The sequence below is a fragment of the Theropithecus gelada genome, chromosome 14, assembly GCF_003255815.1.
Source record: "Theropithecus gelada isolate Dixy chromosome 14, Tgel_1.0, whole genome shotgun sequence".
NCBI classification, from domain to species: domain Eukaryota; kingdom Metazoa; phylum Chordata; class Mammalia; order Primates; family Cercopithecidae; genus Theropithecus; species Theropithecus gelada.
The window spans coordinates 53319583-53341036 of NC_037682.1; the positions used below are offsets into that span (position 1 = coordinate 53319583).

The following is a 21454-nucleotide window of genomic DNA, read 5'->3' on the forward strand; positions in this document are numbered from 1 at the left end:
CCCGTCTCTTTTGAAAGCTCCACGGGCAGCCAGATGCTAGGCAAGGGCCAGACAGGGCTGTGGCCACCATCCCCGCCTTGAAGGGAAGGAATGCTCAGATGCAAACTTAGACAGATGCTTAATAAGGAAATGAAAGGATTGTCTGGTATTGATTCCTGCTAACCCAGCATCAAAGCTTGGAAATATCGGGGCTCACACAGTAAAGCTCCAGAAAGAAGCCCTTTGAGCCACAGAGTTCGCTCCTCCATCCATGTGCATCTTCCCGTGCCAAGCCCTGTGCTGGGGGCTTTGAGACCCGGGGATGAGCCAGGCACGCTCCCCGTCCTTAGGAAGCTCACCATCGAGTGGGAAAAAGACAAAGCAATCAGTGTGGAGCACTGATCAGCAAGATAGCAATAGGACCAGAGAATCTAGGAGCCCAATGGGGCACCAAACCCAGATTGGGGATGGAATAAGAGGAGGCAGTGGGGAGGAGATAGTCAGGGAAGGCTCCCAGGAGGAGGTGATGTCTGCTTGAACTGAATCATAAAGAGAACAAGTTAGCCAGGCCAGGCCCCTGTTCAGCACTAACAGGACAGATCCTCTGTGGGCCAGGGCCCTAAAGTCTCCCATTATTTGATGAAATTTTCAAGAGAAATATAAGTGCATTCGATTTGATACACTTATATGTGTTCTTCTCTTAAAGAACATTCACTTTTACCAATACAGCAAACTTTTTTTTTCTTTTCTTTTTTTTTTTTTTTTTGAGATGGGGTCTTGCTCTCCACCCAGGCTGGAGTGCAGTGGCACAATCACAGCTCATTGCTGCCTTGACCTCCCAGGCTCAAGTCAGCCTCCCCACTCAGAATCCCCAGTAGTTGGGACTATAGGCATGCACCATCACACCCGGCTAATTTTTGTATTTTTTGTATAGACAGGGTATTGCTGTACTACCCAGGCTGGTCTCAAATTCCTGGTCTCAAGGGACCCGCCCACCTCGGCCTCCCAAAGTGCTGGGGTTATAGGAGTGAGAAATGGGGACTGGCAAACCAAACCTCTTAATGAAACAATGCATATGGAGCTATGTTGTGAGCTGTAAAGCTTGGTGGTGGTAATAAAACTGTTGTTGTTAAAAGGATGGCAGTAATCCCTGCCACATCACTGCTGGACTGCTCTTCACCCAGTGGCCCTGTTCAAGGTCACCTAGTCCAGGCTGCAGGACTCAGAGGACTCTATCAATGCCCACTCAGCATGGCCCAGGAAATCTAAGGAGGCAACGTCTTCCTGTGCTTTCTCTTTTTAAAGAAGGACTGTTTTTGGTGCTCCCTTGCACTATTGGTGGGAGTATCCACTCCAGGGAGGAGAATCTGACAATGCCTATAATTTTTAAATGTAGCATACTTACCCTTTGTCTCACAATTTCACATGTATACAAACAAGTGTGGTTAAGGAAATGCACTGCAGCACTGTTTAAAATGGCAATAGATTGGAAATAAGCTAAGCTAAAGAAATTGTGCTATAGACTGGGTACGGTGGCTCATGCCTGTAATTCCGCACTTTGGGACTCCGAGGCTGGTGGATCATGAGGTCAGGAGTTCGAGACCATTCTGGTCAACATGGTGAAACTCCATTTCTACTAAAAATACAAAAATTAGCCAGGCATGGTGGCACACGCCTGTAATCCCAGCTACTTGGGAGGCTGAGGCACGAGAATCACTTGAATCTGAGGGGCGGAGGTAGAAGTGAGCCGAGATCATGCCACTGTACTCCAGCCTGAGCAACAGAGCAAGATTCCGTCTCAAAAGAAAAACAGAAAAAAGAAATGGTGCTATTGTGCTCTAGCCATAAAATGGGAAACCATAAAAGGCCATGAATAAAAGAGTTAGATCCACACCTACTGAGAAAAAGCAATCTCGAAGATTCATTTTTCAGTGAAAAAAGTTCAGAACAAGTGCAGAAAAAATGTTTGTAGATTTTTTTCCCACTAAGAAAATACAGGGGGCAGTGCATGTATCCATATCACACATCCACAAACATGCAGAGATTTTCAGGAAGGTCATACAAGAAATGGGAGAGTACTTGCCTCTAGGAAGGAAAACTGGGGGAATGGAGAAAAGAAACTTCTTCCACACTAAATTTTCTTTCCTTTTTTTTTTTTTTTTAAATTAGCTTGGCTGAGGCTCAAATCCACTCTGTCTTGTCTTGTCTTTTTTTTTTTTTTTTTTTTTTTTTGAGACAGGATCTTGCTCTGTTGCCCAGGCTAGAGTGCTGTGGTGCAATCATAGCTCACTGCCGCCTTAACCTCCTGGGTTCAAGCGATCCTCCCACCTCAGCCTCCCACATAGCTGGGACCACAGCATGGTGGGGCGCACCATACTTAGCTAATGAAAACACATCGTTTTCTAGAGACATGGTCTCACTATGTTCGTCCCACTTGCTCGGTCTCACCCTATATTTTCTTATCCTACTTGAGTTATTTTTGATCATGAGCAGGCATTTTTTTTCAAAGAAACCTTTTCTTTTTCTTATAAAGAAAAAAATATATAAAGAAATACATACGGAAATATATAGATAAGTAAGGGGGCAGAAATATATGTTTATTTAAATAAATATATATGTGTACATATAAAGAAATAGTTATGTGTATAGTGTGTGTGTGTGGTGTTACGTGTGTGTGTGGTGGGTGTGTGGTATGTATGTATGTATATGTGTGTATAAGTGCATGTGTATGTATGTGTGTGGTGTGTGTATGTGTGTATGGTGTGTGTGGGGTTATGTGTGTATGTGTGTATGGTTTGTGGTGTGTGTAGTATGTGTGTATGTGTGTATTTGTGTATACATGTGTGAATTTGTATATATGTGTGTATGTGTGTGTGGTGTGTGTGTGTATGGTGTGTGGCGTGTGTGTATGTGTGTGTGTGATGTATATGTATTTGTGTATATATGTGTGTGTGGTGTGTATATGTGTATATGTGTGACTAAGTGTATGCGTGTGTGGTGTATGTGTGCAAAGGGTGTATGTGTGTGTATTTGCTGTAGAGACCAGGTCTCACTATGTCGCCCAATTTGGTTTCGAACTCCTGGCCTTGAGCGTTCCTCCCATCTTAGCCTCCCAAAGTGCTGGGGTTACAGGCGTGAGCCATCCCACCTGGCCTAGTTTTTTCATAAAAAGACAAAAAATTCTTTATTTAGAAATACATTTACAAAGTGAACTCAGTAAACCCGGATTAACCACTTTCTATGAAGACAGCTAAAAAGGAAAGTTTTTTCCTTCTCCATACAACATTGCTGTGAATTGGATTTACTCAAGCTCACATATAATGCCCAATGCACACACTCATGCAAATCCTCCCACACACTCCATGTGCAGCTGTGGTAACAAATGCAGCCATTGGTACAACCCGACTGGCAATCCAGGCTCAGAAACGTGTTCATTGTTGCAGGGCCGGCAGTTTACTGTCAGGTAAGCAGATAAATCCAGAGTTCATCTAAGCTTTTTCTTCAACTTGCGCAGTTTCACACCCCAGAGGCCATCTTCTGCTTTATCGGTTATGACTGGAACTGCCCGTATCAGGCAAAGTGGCCCTTGAAGAGTCTGAGCCAGTGCAGCCATGACGGGTGACTTCAGAGGTTGGGAATGTCAGACAGGTTTATCCAGGCCAAGGGGTAGCAGTCTTTGCTCCCGGTGTCACCCCTTCTACCCCTAACAGCCTCGCACCCTGCTCCGCTGCCTCCCTGCACGATCTGTGGAGGAAGCTGGGGACCATAGGACCGTCTGACCCTCGAGCACAAACCGGGGCCTGGGCTACCCACAGGGGAGGGGCCCAGGAGCAAAAGGTGTGTGGTGACCCTGTTGGATACTCATAAAATAGTCACATTCTTCCAAAAAGATAACGCAAGAGTGTTCATTACATAGGCTGGCCCGATTCCTGCTGGTGACAAGAGTCCATGAGTCATTTCCTGGGAGTTTTTATGGCAACAATGTACAAATACCCTCTGGTCTGTAATGGTACCTGTGACTACTGAGCAATCCTGTGAGGAGAGGTGGAAAGAACCCTGGACAGGACTGGGAATCAGAGGTTCATTGTTAATAGTTTCCCAGGTCCTCTGTTTGAGTACGAGACCTTCTGTTCACAGCCTGGACCAGGAGGTGTTTTCCTCCAGCCTTTCCTACCATCCATCCACTCTGTACTCTCCGGCTTTCACCCTTCCCCCAAACCCCATACACTCCTCCTTTCCCATTACAGAGCAACACACTCTCCCTAGAATATATGCACTCCCTCTAGCTGTTTCCTCAGTTCTACACGGCAAACTCCTACTCATTTGCCAAGTCCCACATCAAACCTCCTCTTCCAGGAAGCATTCCCAGACTACCCCCGTCACAATCAGTCATTTGCTTTTCTATACTCCTGCAGACCAATGTACAGACCTCTCTCTTAGCTTTTAAGATATTAATGATAATAAGGGCTAAATGTTTACTGATCACTTATCAGAATGCTGGACAGCCTTCTACAGTTTACAAAGGTTACCTTATTTAACCCTCATGGTAACTCCATGAAGTAGCTACTCTTATTATCCTCATTTTACAGAGAATGCTACTAAGGACCAGAGATATTAAGTAACTTGCCCAAGGCCACAGAGCTATTAGATACTTAGACAAATGCCTGGCACATAGTAGTTGCTCAATAACTATTCACCTGATGAATGATTAATAAGTAAATACAGAAATAATTACATATCTGTCTTTACAGAAAGCTCAAGTAAGAACCACATCTTATTCATCTTTCAAACTATCCTCTCTGTCAAATGCCTGGTAAGGTGTACGGCACTGGAAACACCTGCTAATGAGCAAATAAAAGAATATAAGAGCAAACCAGTAAATAGAGTTCAAATCCCAGTAATGCCACTATCTTCAGCTTTCTGGACCCTGGTTTGTGGCCTGTTCAATGCAGAGCTTGCACATAACATCTGCTTAAGTTCCTTCTAGCATTAAAGATTTATATATCAAAATAACCAGAGTCCAAAATGTTGTGATTATAGCATTTCCCACACCAAATTACATAGTGCAGGTTCTTCTCGGTTGTTTTCCTCGGGAACACGACTCAGTCGGGTGTGACATTTGAGTCCGGTGTGACCCTAATACAGAGTCAGTATCAATCCTGAAAGAGTTCATTTGGCTTGATCCTCAGTTCACCCTCATTCATATCCAAACATAGTCATGCCGAGGGAAAGAATTATTAATATTCAGTGCCAATAAAACCCTCATAAATCAATAATAAACAATAATCCCAAGTGAGATTTTGTAACTAGCACCTGAGCCATTGCTCTAGAGAACTTTCAGGCCACTCTCCTTGTCCCCTGGCACCTCCACTAGAGCCCTTCCCTCTTCCCCAGTCTCTCACTGCCGTGACACGCATGTGTGTATACACACACACACTCACGGGTGGCACGGAGGCAGGAGCATGGTGCTCAGCATATGGCAGGGGCTGATACATGCTTGCGAAATGCTTAAGCCTAGACCCACTCCAGGTGGTGCTGAGCTGCATCCACATCAGCACAAAGGTCAGGGTTCTGGCTGAATTACGTTTATTGCTGCTCTGCCTATGGCTAACCGGGAGCTTGGCTTTATGCCTGGTACCTGACAAACCTGTGTCATCTGGCTTAGCACTGATGATCAGCCACATGTATGCAAACGCCCAGCATTTCTTCCTTGACTAATGCTCAGCATAAACCATACACCAAAGGATGCCTGAACATGGTATGTGAGCAAGACAGTGTCTGTTCATGTTGGAAGAGGTGAGGACCCCTGTTCTGTGTTTTGACTCACAACAAGGAGTATAAGCACCGGCCTCATGGAGCTGGCCATTAAACACCCACACATGAATGTGATATGCAAGGAGCCTATATCATGGCCAGAATACAAATCAATAGTCGCTGTAGAGGACACCCATTTTTTGTGTGATTTTTTTTACTTCCTTCTTTCTTTCCTTTCTTTCTTTCTTTTTTCTTTTTTGAGATGGAGTCTCGCTCTGTCACCCAGGCTGGAGTGCAATGGTGTGATCTCAGCTCACTGCAACCTCTGCCTTCTGGGTTCAAGTGATTCTTCTGTCTCAGCCTCCTGAGTAGCTGGGACTACAGGCACCCGCCACCACACCTTTGTATTTTTAGTAGAGACGGGGTTTCACCATGTTGGCCAGGCTGATCTCGAACTCCTGACCTCAAGTGATCCACCTGCCTTGGCCTCCTGAAGTGCTGGGATTACAGGCGTGAGCCACCACGCCCAGTCAAGGACACCTGTTGTTTATCTGTCTCACACTCCCACATCCTTGGGGACCTGCTCCTCCCTCACGTCGATTATGTGATGCTTGAAAGGGCTGCCAATCACAGTAACCAGTTCCCCTGGCTTTGGCCGTAATAAATCCAGAGGTGGGCCAATCAGAATCCTTCTCAATGTTTTTTTTTTTTTTTTCAATATTGACCTGGGAAGAGACAGATTCCAGCCTTTTGGAATGGAGCTATAAAGATGTGAAGGAGAGGCTTCAAACATGGAGAAAAATGTGTTTGCAGGAGGGAAGCATGGAGCCAAAAGAGAGCAAAGCATCCAAGCCTCCAAGTTAAGGCCCCAACTTAAAGTGTCTGGACCTTCCTGTTAATATGAGTCAATGATTCCCCGTTCTTTGTGGTAATTTTGAGCTGGGTTTCTGAAAAGCACAGCTCAAGTAGCCTAACACAGTCACAGTTCATACTTACAATCATTCTCAAATGTATCTTCCACTCCTCAGCATTCAGGCGGTTTTTATGAGATGGGTTATCTCACATGTGAAAAATGTCCTTGTTCCTCCTCACAAGAAAGGCATAAAAATTCCTGGGCAAGAGGCACCTTACCCAGCATCCCTAACAAAAGGTGCTTTCTTTCCCTTTGTATCTCAGAAGCCAGTGGTGACCTGCCAACCACAAGATGTGATGACTGTTCTATTTCAAGCTACCAAAGCTTGTAAAATAGAGGCTGGCCACACTGGCTAGGTAACTGGCTAGTACGTTTTGGGAGAAGGGTCTCCTCTTGGTGGTCAGCCCTCCATTCTATCCCTCTACTCACTGACTCCCTGTGACAATCTGTCTTCAGATCACCAAGAGGGTCAGTCCCTCAGCAGCCACAGCATGTTGGGCGTATGGGGCAACAGCATTCCCTAATAAAACCAGAGCTCGGAAAACCCTCTGTGAGAGAATATAGTGCAACTGGGCCACCTGACTTTTATGGGACTTTTAAAAAAAAGAAGCCACCATACACAATTACTAAGAGGGGTGACACTTTGGAAGCTAAAAGCTTCCCCTCCTTTAAATCTGAAGAGCCACCCAGTGAACTCTGAACTATGAAGCCACAACAACGAGGAAGGGAGGCACTGGGCAGGAGTAGCACCCAGGACACTGGTCTCACCTTCTCCTCCCCCTTCCTTTTCCCTACCTCCCCCATCTCTTCTGCCTAGCTGGAGCGTGGCAGGTTATGGGCAGGTACTGCCTGGATGGCTAGCCTGCTCTGGGCTGAGGCGACTGGTCTGTTTCAACCTGATGGAATGCTCTTCCTATGTCCCGCAGTGTCAGTGTGCCCCAGGCTCACAGGAGCTTGGCAGCTGTCTCCCCTGGGGCAGTGGAAAGCAGCATATCCCATGGTGGACTCAACAGCTTCTCATCACCAAAACAAAAACACAACAGTCCCGATTGCCATGGAGAGTTCAATCCTCTTGTCCTGGGATTGGCACCAACTGGAATTCCTAGGGTTCTAGCTGAGCTACCTCCTGTGAGGTCTAAATACAGCACATTCGATTTTAACCTAAACACACAGCCTGAACCAGTGCTCAGGGCTGATAGCCCCCAACGGCCACCAGGGAAGTCAGCTGAGAAGCCTGCACTCTCAGCTGCCCATCTGGTGGTGGGCATTTCACAAATGTCAGAGAAAGGTTGTTCGCCGATGCTGTCTATGGCCAAATGATGGGGGATGCAATCGGTTAGTGTAGGCTTAACTATGAGTGCGGTCCTAGGTAAAGAAATGCATCCTGAGGAAGGGAGTGGGCAGGTGAAGAATGCAGGGGTATCAGGTAGAAGAGAAAGAGACAGGGAGGAAGACCCAGACCTATTTCTTAGCCAATTAATTCAAAACCAGGGGATCTTTCTAAAATGTCCACACGCAGGGGAACACAACTCTCTAACTCTGCCTCTCCCTGAGATTCAGGACTTAGGCCCTAGAATCAGACGGACCAAGATTGTCCTCTAGTTGTGTGATCTTGGGCACGACTGACTTCTCAATTTCCCCATCTCTAATATGGCCTGAAGGACTACTGCAGCTGTTCGTGGAAATCATGGCCATAAAGTACCTTGTACCTAGAAGCTGCTCAATAAATAGCAGCTACTAGAAGTAGTAGTAGTGGCAGCAGGAATAATAGAAGTGGGGGTAATATCAAGCACTGGCTTTTCTCTCTCAACGTTGCCTCTGGCCTCCCTCCCTTGGAGACAGCACAAGTGGAGGGAACCTCCCAGCCAGGAAAAGCTGATGCTTCGAGACAAAGGAAGCCTTTACCAGAGGAAAACAATGCAACATCACACCCACACCCAAGAACCTTAGAGTGCCAAAATGGCAACAGCTTCCTAACCTCCTAAATGTCAACCCACATGCCCTGCAAAGGTAAGACTAGGAGGGTTTCTCCTTACCTTGGTGTTCATGCACGACTTCCCTCGCTTATACTCTTTGTGGGAACCACGCTTATCCAATTTGTACCACAGGGCTTTGGCTTTCCAGGTGGTCACCTTGGACTTGAGCTTGGAATAAAAATTTCTATGGTCCAGAGGGTCTAGGTCCAGGTGTCGTGTAAGGATGTTGAAGGCCTGGAGGGTACCTTTGCACGTGGATGCCTGGACAAAGTTCTCAAAAACCTGCCCCGCCTGGGCCTGCTTCTCATCCTCGTTTTCCCCCATGGTTCAGGAGTCGTGTGTGGCAGTGGTGTGGCAAGGACACAGGCGAACAGCATGAAGTATCTGGAGAAACGTCACACCTGCGACAGTAGGAGGAGGCAGAGGTCAGCTTTGGACAATGAGGGTAGGGTGGGGGATGGGTGCTGAGAAGTAAAAATACAATTTCTTGAAGACATTCAAATATTAATCATACTATTTAGTGTTCAATACTAAACATAAACATTTATAAAAGATATAGAATTGTGCCTTTTGGCCTGTCAATGTGGCATTGCGGGTAATCTCTCCCCTATACTCTGCTCCTCTCGCTGGCTGAAAAGTACCACACACTGCACAAGGCTATGACCTGGCTAATGCCAATAGTACCTGGTCAATCTTGCTCTGAGTCAAGTGGTTCTGCAAACAGTGACTAGGAAAAGGGAAAAACTCCCAGGAAAGTACACTAGAGATAGCACCATTGAAAGTCTATCATTCTTGGTACTGCAAGTTGGCTGGCTGATGTGAATATAACCCAGCCACAATTCACTAATGCACAGACAGAAAAAACTCCAAAGAACATCTCTCTAGTTTTCATGACTGCCCACCTCTCCTTAGACACCCAGCTTTAAAGTCTTTCTTCATTAGTTACCAGAGGGCAGGGCTTTCCACTACACACATGACCGTCTCTTCTAAAAACTTCTGCTCCTGGTATCGGCTGGGAGCATACCATCTACCTCAGTCAGACTCACAGACAGACAGAGACACGTGGACCTCCTCCGCCTGTGCAAAGGGGGCCTGTGCTTTGTAAGTCCAGGCTGTGAACTATTTGGAACAAGTGCTTCGGCTGATGGAAGGGAAAAATGCGATGGGTGCTCATTCACATCCCAAAAATAGCTTGCCTGGGCTTTGGCCATAGTCCTTTCTGCACCATTCTAACCTCAGACTTTTCTTAGAAAAGTCACTTAAGTTTCAAAGGAACAAAAATAAAGTAGAGCTGATTTTCCAAAGCACTAGCTGTTTTTCCAGAATCCAAAGCTGGCGCAAGGAGACAAATGTGGAGGAGCTGGGGCTGACCCAGCTGTCAGGAGGGCTGGAGGGGTCTCTGAGCAAGAGGACACAGCAGACCGAGCTCCGCCGATGAGGCCTGTAAGGGGAGGTCAGCAACACACAGAGCACAGGCCTCACGGCAGCTCTGCGCTCCCCAGAGGGGCAGTGTTTATCGTGGACAAGTTCGAACAGTGGGATGGTTTTATAATACCAAAAGCAGAGAATGGTGTTTATCTTCCTCCTTAATCTCTTACTTATTCACTCGGCAACAATTTTTGGTGCATTAGCAAGAGTTGGGCACCACTCAAGGGGCTGGGAATATGTAGGCTCAGGCCCTGCCCACAGGGGAAGACGGATTACAAGACCACAGGCAAGTGCTTGTGGACTATGAACCAAGGGCATGGAAGCCCAGAGCAGGCGGTGTCCAACAGAGCCTTGAGGAGTCCAGAGGGGCCGCAAAAGGGAAGTATCAAGAAAGCTTCAATTTTAGGAATGAGATTTATTTTACTAGAAGACTGGGCAGTGGACATTCCAGGCCATGGAAATACCCACATAGGGATGTGAGTGTGGAAAGAGCAGGAGAGTGGTGGAATGACAGCACGTTCAAGGTTCAGGATTTGTGAGGAGGTGTGGTGGGGATGTCCAGCGCACATGGTGGCAGATGTCCCCTCCAGGCCAAGGAGGGGGCCTGGCCTCTCCAGTGGGTGGTGAGGAGCAGGAGACAGAGCAGCAGGAAGAGGCAAGTCTTTGGGAAGATGAGAGGGCAGCAGTAGACTGGAGGAGGAGGCTGGAGGCAAAGAGGCAGCTAAGGGGCTGTCCAGGCAGCAATGAGAAGAGGAGCTGGAAGAGAAGGGGGAAGAACAGCACATGCAAAGGAGCACAGGAACCCACTGGGCACCACCTGCCAGGAGGAGCCTGCTGGGGCAGGCAAGGTCTCAGACACTGGATGCCCAGACTTGGGGGTGAGGGGATCCTGGGGCCCTATCCTCCCTTCCCTCTTTCCCGGAGAGCTGCTGAGGTGCCTGGCACTGAGCTTGGCTGAAGGGAGACTATCAATCATTCCCTGCTCAGGCCTAGCAGCTTTCCTGCCCTACCCAGGCTGGTTCTTCCATGAGGCCTTACCCAGTGACCCTGGTCTATGACACTCAACAACTTAAGTAGACTGAGAAAGCGGGCTCTGTGCCCTGCCTGGTGCGATGAGCATGGATTCCTTTACAGATGCTCTCTGGGCTCTGTGAGCATCCACTCTGCTCACTCGGGCATGACTCACATAAACACTGCCTCCTACTGTGTCTCCACTTTCCCCGTGTGCAATGCTTGCCACCCAGAGAGCATAAACAGAAGGCGGGACTCATTTGCTTTGCAGAGCGTATTAACATTCTCAGTCTTTATCTATCTTTGGAACCACTTCTGTGCCCAGCATTGAACAAAGGCTGCAGTGGCTGGCCAACAAACACAAGGCTATTTGAACTTGCTTGCTACACTACAGTCTTTTCTGAGGACAGGCAAGTGGTACAGAGAAAACTGTAAGGCTTCAGAGCTATTGCCTCACACAAGCCACTTCTGATTCTCAGTTTCCCTACTGTAACAGACAAATTATAATCTCATCCTTGCAGGGTAGCTGTGAAGGGCAAGAAATGTGGATGACGGCAGAGCCGGGTCCCGGGAGGCACTCAGTAGATGTGGTAATGCACGCTGCATCCACCCAGGAGGCAGATTTGTACCTGGGGAAATGTACCAGTTTAGAAAATAGTTTTGTAAATCAGTTCTCCAAGTTGCCAACTCCTCCTTGTCTAAAATTATGAACAGTTTAGAGGCATCAAGTCAAACGATAATTTACAAACTGGAAGAAGCTGTCTCCTCTGCACCCCAATGGCCACCCCTCCTCCTCCAGAAGAAGAACGAACAACTTCGTCTTCGGGCTCCAGTGGAAAAAGAGCTAAAGGTGGTGCTGAGGGCTAGATAGGCGTGGGAACTCCAGGAACCAGCCCTTATCTAGAATGAGAGAAGGGGAGGTGGAGGGAGATGGTTCGACAGGAGAAGATAAGAGCAGCTTGGATGTGTAGCCCAGCAGCCCGTACCAGGCTCAGACTTGCCACCCTGGATCTAAACACCCGTTTCACTCTTTACAACTGGCTTTCCAAGTTAGGTCATAGACCTTAAAAATGACTCTAACACCCATGACGGGTAGCTTTCCTCACGGGATTAACATCAGAATATTTCGAGTCAGGGCAGCCTGAGTATGAATCTGCTCTCAAGCACTTGCTAGTTGTGTGACCCTAGGCAAGTTGTCTCATCCGTCTTGGCCTCAGTTTTCTCATGTGTGAAATAGGGATAATACAGGCTTCCCTCAGTATCCATGGGAGATTGGTTTCAGGATCCCATGCAGATACCAAAATCCATAGATGCTCAAGTCCTTTATATAAAATGATGTCATGTTTGCATATAACTTACACACATTCTCTCTTAATACTTCAAATCATCTCTAGATTACTTATAATACCTAATAGAAGTTCTATGTAAATAATTGCATTGCATTGTTTAGGAAATAATGACAAGAAAAAAGTCTGTACATATCCAGTATAGATGAACCATCTGGTTTTTTTTTCCCCCCTGAATATTTTCAATCCACAATTGGTTGTATCTGTGATGTGCGACCAATGGATATAGAGGGCCACCTGTTCTCCTCACTTCATAGAGCTCTAAGGAATCAGTGAGATCACGTATGCAATAACCAATACTCATTATGATTCTTCAAACAGCCCAAACATCATCATATCAAAAGGAAAGGCAAAAGAAACATCATTCAAGACTACTGAGACTAGCTTTCTGGGTCAAGGAGTTATATACAGGTTGAGTATCCCTTATCCAAAATGCTTGGGACCAGAAGAGTTTTGGATTTCTATTTTCTTTCTTTCTTTTTTGAATATGTCCATCATACTCACTTGATTGAACATCCCAAATCCCAAAAATCCAAAATCCAGAAGACTCCAATGAACACTTCCTTAGAGCGTCATACCAGCACTCAAAAAGCTTCAAATTTTGGAGCATTCCAGATTTCAGTTTAGGTATAGTCAACCTGTACACTTTAAAACTAGAGTGTCCCTAAAGGCCTTCCATTTAGAAGATCTGAGTTCAAACTCACTTCCTCTCTGTGTAGACTTGGACAAATCATTTATCTTTTGGGTTTTAGTTTCCCATGTATAACTAGGGAACTTCATAGAAAGTAGTTTTGGTAATGAACTGAAAACATACAGTATTCAGGATAGTGTTGGGAATGAACTGGGAAGGGCTGACCTAGCACTCAGAAGGACTCAGTGAGTCTGAGCTTCAGGTCTTTCTTCAGAGAACTGGGGTGCAAAACCTTTGGTGGCTATCCTTCCCCTCACCCCAAAAGAAGGTAGTCAGGAATTTTTTTTAAATCAGAGGACCCTGGATAACTAGCTCTTATTAAAGTCTTCCTTGTTAACCACCACCCAGCTGTTGTCTTTTTGAGGTTTGATATGCAACAGAAATAAAACCAACTAGACAGAAATATGAGGGTTTCTGTATTTTCTGGGAAGAAACAAGAAGTGATGCTTTAAGTTTCCAAGAATAGCCTTGAAGCAATTTGGTTTTTGCCAAGTGGAGTCTCTTATTTGTGGTTCTTCTGTCCCCTGCCTATGTGACTTCATGAGTCACAAAGCAATTTCCTTTCCCTGCCTCTAGCTGCTAAAAATTAAAATTTAGGGCCCCAGATTGCAGGCAACAACATTGGTAATGGGCTAAGCCCACTAAATCTGAGAGTCAAGCTCAAGGTTTACGTAGAGTCCCTGAGCACCTCTCCAAATGAGAGGAGGGGCCTCCCCATCCCAGTCTGCAGGTGCCTCAAAGTTAGGACTCCCACGCCTCCTGCCTTCCCTGAGCCTTTTCTCCCAAACGGCATATCAGACAGTGTAACCAGGCTTTCGATAAATGATGGAGTTTATACAAACTTAAGGAGAGATGGGGGTGGACACTAGGCAGAACCTTCCCACAAAGCAGCAGTTTGGCCCAGGAGAAAAGCTCATTCTTCAACCCACCCTTGAGGCTCACAGACAAAATCTGTTTCAAGGTCCATGCAATCTAAACACAAAACCCTCTTGCCATATATACTGCCAAGCAGCCCTGTTCAAACTTTCCCTCTCCAAGCTCGATGTCACTAAGGAGCTCTGGAGCAAGGCCCAAGTTCCTTGACAATGAAGTGGGGTGTTCACCCCACACTCACAGGGTGCTCAGGAAACAAAAAGCTCCAGTTTTAACTCTCGCACACAGAAGACCCTCAGTTATGGCCATCTGAATCCAACACCTGAGATGTGGCAGGAGCCAGCCAGGGGCTCAGCAGTGGGAGATGCCTTCCACACCTGGTGCATCCCCACAGAGCCCACCATGGGCAGGAACACCTGACTCCCAGGTGGGGCTGACAGACCCTATCTTCCCACTTGACCCAGGTAGGGCTGGCTTTCCACCTACCAGGGCACTAGGCACCCAATTTGACCAAAAGGAGCACTTCCAGGGTTGGGAAGGGACTGAGAGGGCCACCGTGTCTTCCTGGTAATCTCCTTCCATCCAGGTGTCCCCAGCCTTGACTCGGTCACTTCCACAAATAGAGGAGTGTGTACCGCCTCCTGGGGCTGCCTGCTCCACCCTTGCCTCCTCTGGAAGACAGCCTCAGTGAGATAATTCTTCTTAGTCATTCCCTAGAGAGATAAGTTCCACTTCTCCAAAGCTTTCTCTACTACTCCTGGGTGTTGCCTTGAGATCACCTCCAGGAAGCCAAAGCCCCTTTCCATGTGCACTGAAGGCACACATGGAGAGTCCTCTTATACATGCCGTCTGAAACCCCTACTAGGAAAGGCCAATGAAAGAGCACCCAAGAGACTCACCATGAAGCTCAACCAAGTTTCCAGGAGGTAGCAAGGGCCCAGACCTTCCCTCTTTTGCCACAGGGTGGGAGTGCTGGGGAGAGATCCCAGGTCCACTGCAGGCCCTGGCCTTCTATGCCTGCTCCTTCGCTGAGAACCCAAGTTCTTTGGCTCTTGCCCTTCTGGCCTCAGCCCTCTTCCCCACTTGTTTTCAATGGTTAGTGGACTCCATTGGTCTAGCTTGAAGGGGCCTCATACATTTCCCCCTTCCTCACCTCATCCATTGCTTCTTTTTTTTTTTTTTTTTTTTTTTTTTGAGGCGGGGTCTCGCTCTGTCACCCAGGCTGGAGTGCAGTGGCCGGATCTCAGCTCACTGCAAGCTCCGCCTCCCAGGTTAACGCCATTCTCCTGCCTCAGCCTCCCGAGTAGCTGGGACTACAGGCGCCCGCCACCTCGCCCGGCTAGTTTTTTGTATTTTTTTAGTAGAGACGGAGTTTCACCGTGTCAGCCAGGATGGTCTCGATCTCCTGCCCTCGTGATCCGCCCGTCTCGGCCTCCCAAAGTGCTGGGATTACAGGCTTGAGCCACCGCGCCCGGCCATCCATTGCTTCTTATAGCCACTCAACAGTACCAGGCCCCGGGAAGTCCCAATGAGGCAGTGCCCACCCTCCAGGCCTCCCCTCCTGGCATCAAGAAACACCTGTATGCTGACCAGTCACAGTGCTTGGAATAGCAGAAGGAAGCCAACGTCATCAGGGCCCAGCACCAGCCAGACACTCTCACCAGTGTTAACCTAAGGAATCCTCGCAACATGTCTATGTGGACATGGGGGAGGTATGACTTTTTTCTTTCTTTTTTCATTTTTATTCTGTAAAAAGCAAAGGCCTTAAAAAGAGAGAGAGAAATAATTGCAGAACTTGCCTATCTTCCTTTTCTGTAATGCAACTATGTTTGCCATGTGTGATTATTTCAGGTATGTATATATGTATGCATATGTGTATGTATGTATATATGTGTGCGTGTATATATATGTATGTGTATATATGTGTATGTTTACATGTGTGCATGTTCGCAGGAGTGTACATGTGTACACGTATGTGTATATGTGTGCATATGTGTATACATGTGTTTGTGTATCTATGGGTATGTGTGCACACATGTATGTGTATTCACATGTGTGCATGTACATGTGTATGTGTAGCGTGTGTACATGTATGTGTATGCATGTGTGTGTGTAAATGTACACGTATGTGTGGTGTGTGTGCAAATATATCATATACATATATATATCTAAAATTTTCCACAAGGATTTCTAGCCAGCACTCCATATCTTCATCTGTACCACTAAGTCTCTCTTCAAGGACCTTCTAGAACAGGGAAAGCCTTTGAGGTGGAAAGAACTCTGGCCTAGGCATGAGGAGACCTGGGTTCAAGCCCAGCCCACCCCTTGCACTGCCCATGGGAGGACACTGACAGCTGGCACTCACAGCGTACCAGGCCTTTACCACCCTGTCTCATTTCACCACCCTTGATTGATAGAAGACAGCTTTACAAAGGTGAAAAAACGCCTCCATATCATGCAGGTAGCTAGTGGGGATGCTGTGAAATGAACCCAGGCCATTTCACTTTGAAATCCATGCTCTTAGCCCCAGTCCATATGAGCCATATATACAGAAATAGTATGGTCTTCCTCTTCTGAAGCTGCTGTGTAAATTAAATCAGTTAACTTCTATTGTCTCTCAAGTTATTCTGGGCTTGGAGAATCTACAAGTATCAAATAAGGCATGGTCTTATAAGTCATGGTACAACCAAACAAGTATCAGGCAGCCCTTTAAAAATAATATTTATAAAGACATTTAATCCATGGGAAAATGCTTATGCCATAATGCAGAGTGAAAAGAGCAGGATATGGATCCAGTAAGCCAATATAATTTCAACTCCATAAAATAATATCCAGTGTCTATAAGAGAAGAGAAATAAGCCAGATGTGAACAGTGGTGATGTGTAGGATCGCATTTCAGATAGCTGTTAGTATACTCTTACTCTATACTTTTCTGTATTTCCCAAAGTTTCTACCAGGAACATGCATGACTTTTACAGCCCCTCTCACATACATATTCCAAGGCCAGGAGTCTTCTCTCCCTGACTGTCCATCTTAACAACAGGAGGTGGGCCTCCTGTATCTTATCTTCTCCAGGCCTAACAAGTGCTCAGGGCTGGGTGGAACTCAGGGCCTGGGCCCTTCGTGGCTACACAGCACTAGCAATGTGATCTTTCTCCAAAACAGAAAGGGTCATCCTGCATGAAACACTGACATTGTGCTAATTTAAGGAATTAGCTTAAATGTTGACAGGTCAGGGCCAAGTCCCCCAAGGCTGTGTTCCTTCTAGCCACTCCACTCGAGGGACTACAGGGCCCTTGCGTCCAGTGCAGCAGGTGTCTTCCAGAGCCCACGCTCTTCCACCCACATTCCAGAGCAGAATGGGGAAGGCATTGCCTCCGACTCAAATCTCAGCTGTGCCTGCAGGATCCCCTGCTGGTGAAGTCCCCAAGAAGGAAACCTGTGTACCTGGTTGACAAAATAATGTACATCTTATCCCACACGCAGAGCTCATCTTACCACCAAAAACTTTGCAGACGCTTCTGCATGTGACCTGAATCATCTTGGTACCACATTGGGTGCCCAGGAAAACTGTGAACTGTGAATCCCAATTTCTAGGAGGCCAGCCTATCTCAAAACTAACAGTGAGGGGTGCCCACAATAAACAAATTCATAGAGACAGAAAGTAGAATGGTGGTTACCAGGGCCTGGGGGAAGTGGGGAACAGAGAGTTATTATTAAATAGGTACAGACTCAAGGTCAGGAGTTTGAGACCACCTGACCGACATGGTGAAACCCTGTCTCCACCAAAAATACAAAAATTAGCCAGGTGTGGTGGCAACATGCGTGTAATTCCAGCTACTGAGGAGGCTGAGGCAAGAGAATCACTTAAACCTGGGAGGTGGAGGTTGCAGTCAGCCAAGATTGTGCCACTGCACTCCAGCCTGGGTGACAGAATGAGACTCCATCTCAAAAAAATAAAAAAGAAGTGCCAACTTTCAGTTTATTCTGTGGAAGGATGGTAGTGATGGCTGCATAGCAACATGAATGTACTTAATACCATTAAATCTCACACTTAAAAATAGTTCAAATGGGCCAGGCATAGTGGTTCATGCCTATAATTCCTGCTCTTTGGGAGGCAAAGGTGGGAGGATCGCTTGAGTCCAGGAGTTCAAGACCAGCCTGGGCAACACAGTGAGACTCTGTCTCTACAAAAAACAAAGAAAAATTAGCCGGGTGTGGTTGGGTGCGTCTGTGGTCCCACTTGTGGTACTTGGGGAGCTGAGGTGAGAGGATTGCTTGGGCCCAGGAGGTCGAGGCTGCTGTAAGCCATGATCATGCCACTGCACTCCAGCCTGCATGACTAGAACAAGAGCCTGCCTCAAAACAAACAAACAAACAAAAGGTTCAAATGATAAATTTTATGTTACGTAAATTTTACCACAAAACTAAAATGCAAACAAAAAAAACCCCTACCACCACTACCACCATCACCACCTCCCATAAGTGGGAGCGGCCCAAGGCCAGGGAATAGAATCTGTGGTCTAATTAAAAATCTTGCTAACTTTCTGAAATACTTTTGAGTTAAAATACAATAAACAAATCATTAGGTCAATGAAAGACATTTGCTGTTTTTTATTGGTTCAATGAAATAATTTTTATCTTTTTTAAAAAGTCATCTAGGCTTCTCTTATTCTTTCCAAATCTCATTTGACCTCAGGAAGGCCACCAAGGCTCAGCCTTGCCAAGTTCCCCATTTTTATCTCCTATTCTGTCTTCCCCAGACTCACCACAGGTACACTCCTCCCCCACCACTCGGCACCTGTGAGATATCCTTCAGTGCCCCAGGGAAGGTTGGGCACCAGCTCCCTGATCTTAGCTCTCAGAGCCTAGCATACATCGCCCTACCCAGGAAGAACACTCAGACCCTGTGTTCCAACAATTCCTACACAGAGTGGGTGGCACCCTAAATAAGCATACCCATGTTGCTCCCACATAAAGCAGATGGGGCCACAGGCACACAAGCACTACTGTCTTGCACACCACATCAGGGATGTAGTCTCTGGTCTAGACCTTTGAATCTTTTTATTCTTTTTTTTTTTTTTTTTTTTTTTTTTTGAGGCAGAGTCTCGCTCTGTCACCCAGGTTGGAGTGCAGTGGTGCAATCTTGGCTCCCTGCAACCTCCACCTCTTGGGTTCAAGCGATTCTCCTGCCTCAGCCTCCCAAGTAGCTGGGATTACAGGTGCCTCCCACCAGGCCCGGTTAATTTTTTCTTTTTTTTTTTTTTTTGTATTTTTAGTAGAGACGGGGTTTCACCATGTTGGCCAGGCTGGTCTCAAACTCCTGACCTCAAGTGATCCACCCTCCTCGGCCTCCCAAAGTGCTGGAATTACAGGCATGAGCCACCACGCCCAGCTAAGACCTTTGATTCATGATACTCTCCTAACCTCATCAAACTCCAAAATGCTAGGATCTATAGATCAAATGAGAACAGCATCTAATCCACCAGTGAAAGCTCAGCTGAGAGGTGTCTTTGGAGCGTTGGTGGGTGTCGTGGAGATGAGCTAGCTCACCACCAGCTGGACTGCTCCTTCCTCCTGGACCCTTGCTTGCAGCTGTGAGCCCAGGTGATCAGGTTCTAAGTCATGGAATCCGAGCAGGAGCGGCGAATGCCTCTTCTAAGACCGACCCATAAGAATCCCCCATAGTGATTTTTCGTGCCTTTTCTACTTCTGTCAGGGCACAAAGACCTTGGAAACTGCGTGTTGAAGATGGTGAGCCACAAGAAGGAAGGGACCCAGTCCCCTGGATGCCTGCATGGGGGAAAGCCCTCTTTGACCAGAACACATGTTTTGGACTTTACATATGTGAGCTATAATGTGCAGTATGTGAAGTCACTGAGAACTGGGAACTTATTTCTTAGGCAGGAAGCATTACCCTAGCTAATACAGTAGGTGTTAGTAGTGGGTATGTCAAATTTGGCCTGGATCAGAAGGCATTCCTTCCCAATGTGAAGGTCAACCACATGGGAATTAAGATGTCTCTTACCCCACTGTTGCAGGCCAACTTCCAATAACAACCAGGTCTGTCATTTTACATCTTACCTTCTATTAGTACCTCAGTGTCCTGCAAAAGTTGCCTGACCCCCGGAAATAAGCCTGCCCACCCCTCTACGTAGGCACTCACACATATACACCCTATCTTGAAAAAGACATCTTTTCCCTATTTGCAAATAGCATAAGACAGGAGACTAGAACAGATAAGCTAGTTAATTTCCTTGGTTTCAGAAACACCCCCGGGGCACTCAGCTCTTGAGTCCCTGGAAGCCAGTGTGATGTGGTGGAAAGAACATGGGCTTCTGAGTCACTAAGTGCTCCTTTGAGCAAGTCATAAACAACATAGAGTTCCTGTGAAAATTACATGGAGGGGTCTCTCACAGCGCTGGGTCCACAGATGAGCTCAATAAGCATCAGTTCCCGGGAAGCTGCGTGGGGATAATTCCTACCACCTCAAGCTCTAGGTAGCCCAAGCCAAACCAAGGCAGAAATTGATGCATTTTCACATAAAAGGTGAGGGTAGCTCATCCTCACCTTAACCAACTCTCTCTTATAGTAAGACAGCTAAAAACAGATTTTCCACCAAGTCTTTGCCCAGCACCCTCTTAAAGGCACTCTCCAGGGGAACCTTTGTATCTAAATGGCACTATGTCTCCTGACTGGCTGAAATTAGGCCTTTGGGACTTGATACCAGTCTGGAGGATACAGAGGGATGCTGGCGAAGACATATCGAAGTCGCAGCCAAGTGAACTTGAAAAGGATTTCTCTATGCCTGTTCACTGTGTGCATGGCACAGCAGCTGGAGCCCAGGATGACTGCAGAGCTGTCCCACCCAGAGCAGCTCACAGCCCAGCTATAGCTGGTGGAGTCTGTCCCCCAAAGATCCCCTGTTTTTTGTGTGCATTGTTTTTGTTTGTTTTTTCAGACAGGATCTCACTCTGTTGCCCAGGTTGGAGAGCAGTGGTACGATCACGGCTCACTGCAGCCTTGACCTCCTGGGCCAATCCCCCGTTCAGAAGAACTGTACCATTTGACCTCATTTTTCTCAAACACCCTTAGAAAAAGTTCATTGCTCAACAAAAGTTTATTTTTGTTTCTCTGATTTGTGAATTTATCAATACGAAGTCATTCCCCAAAATGAGCACAAATCCAACCAGTTAGATCTATATTTGCTTTTATGGGAGAAAACAAATAGCAACCTTCTTTCTTCCCCTCACAGCCTAGGTTTCCTGATAAAATAGTCCAGCCGTGCAATGTGCACTTCCTCACCTCCCACTCATCCATCGAACCACCACAATCTGGTTTCTTCTCACAGGCCACCCGGTGCATCAGGCCAACGTCACCACCAACTGCTGCTAAATGCAACTGCCACTTATGGGACCTTATCTTGAGGCCCCATAGAGAGGGCAGACCCCTCTCTAACTGCCCCTGAAAATGAAGGTTCTGG

General features: G+C 46.7%; 1 protein-coding gene across 17 annotated transcripts in view; it reads right to left on the reverse strand.

Moving 5' to 3' along the window:
* The window catches only part of MICAL2 (microtubule associated monooxygenase, calponin and LIM domain containing 2), a 152100-nt gene that overhangs the window by 92592 nt on the left and 38054 nt on the right, over positions 1-21454 (reverse strand). For all 17 annotated transcript variants that reach the window (XR_003115590.1, XR_003115587.1, XR_003115588.1 and 14 more), the window contains one exon: positions 8683-9023. Coding sequence is in view for 11 of the 17 variants with exons in the window: in XM_025356023.1 (XP_025211808.1) it covers positions 8683-8946 (264 nt within the window). In the remaining 6 variants the exon portion in view is untranslated. The remainder of the gene's footprint in view (positions 1-8682; positions 9024-21454) is intronic.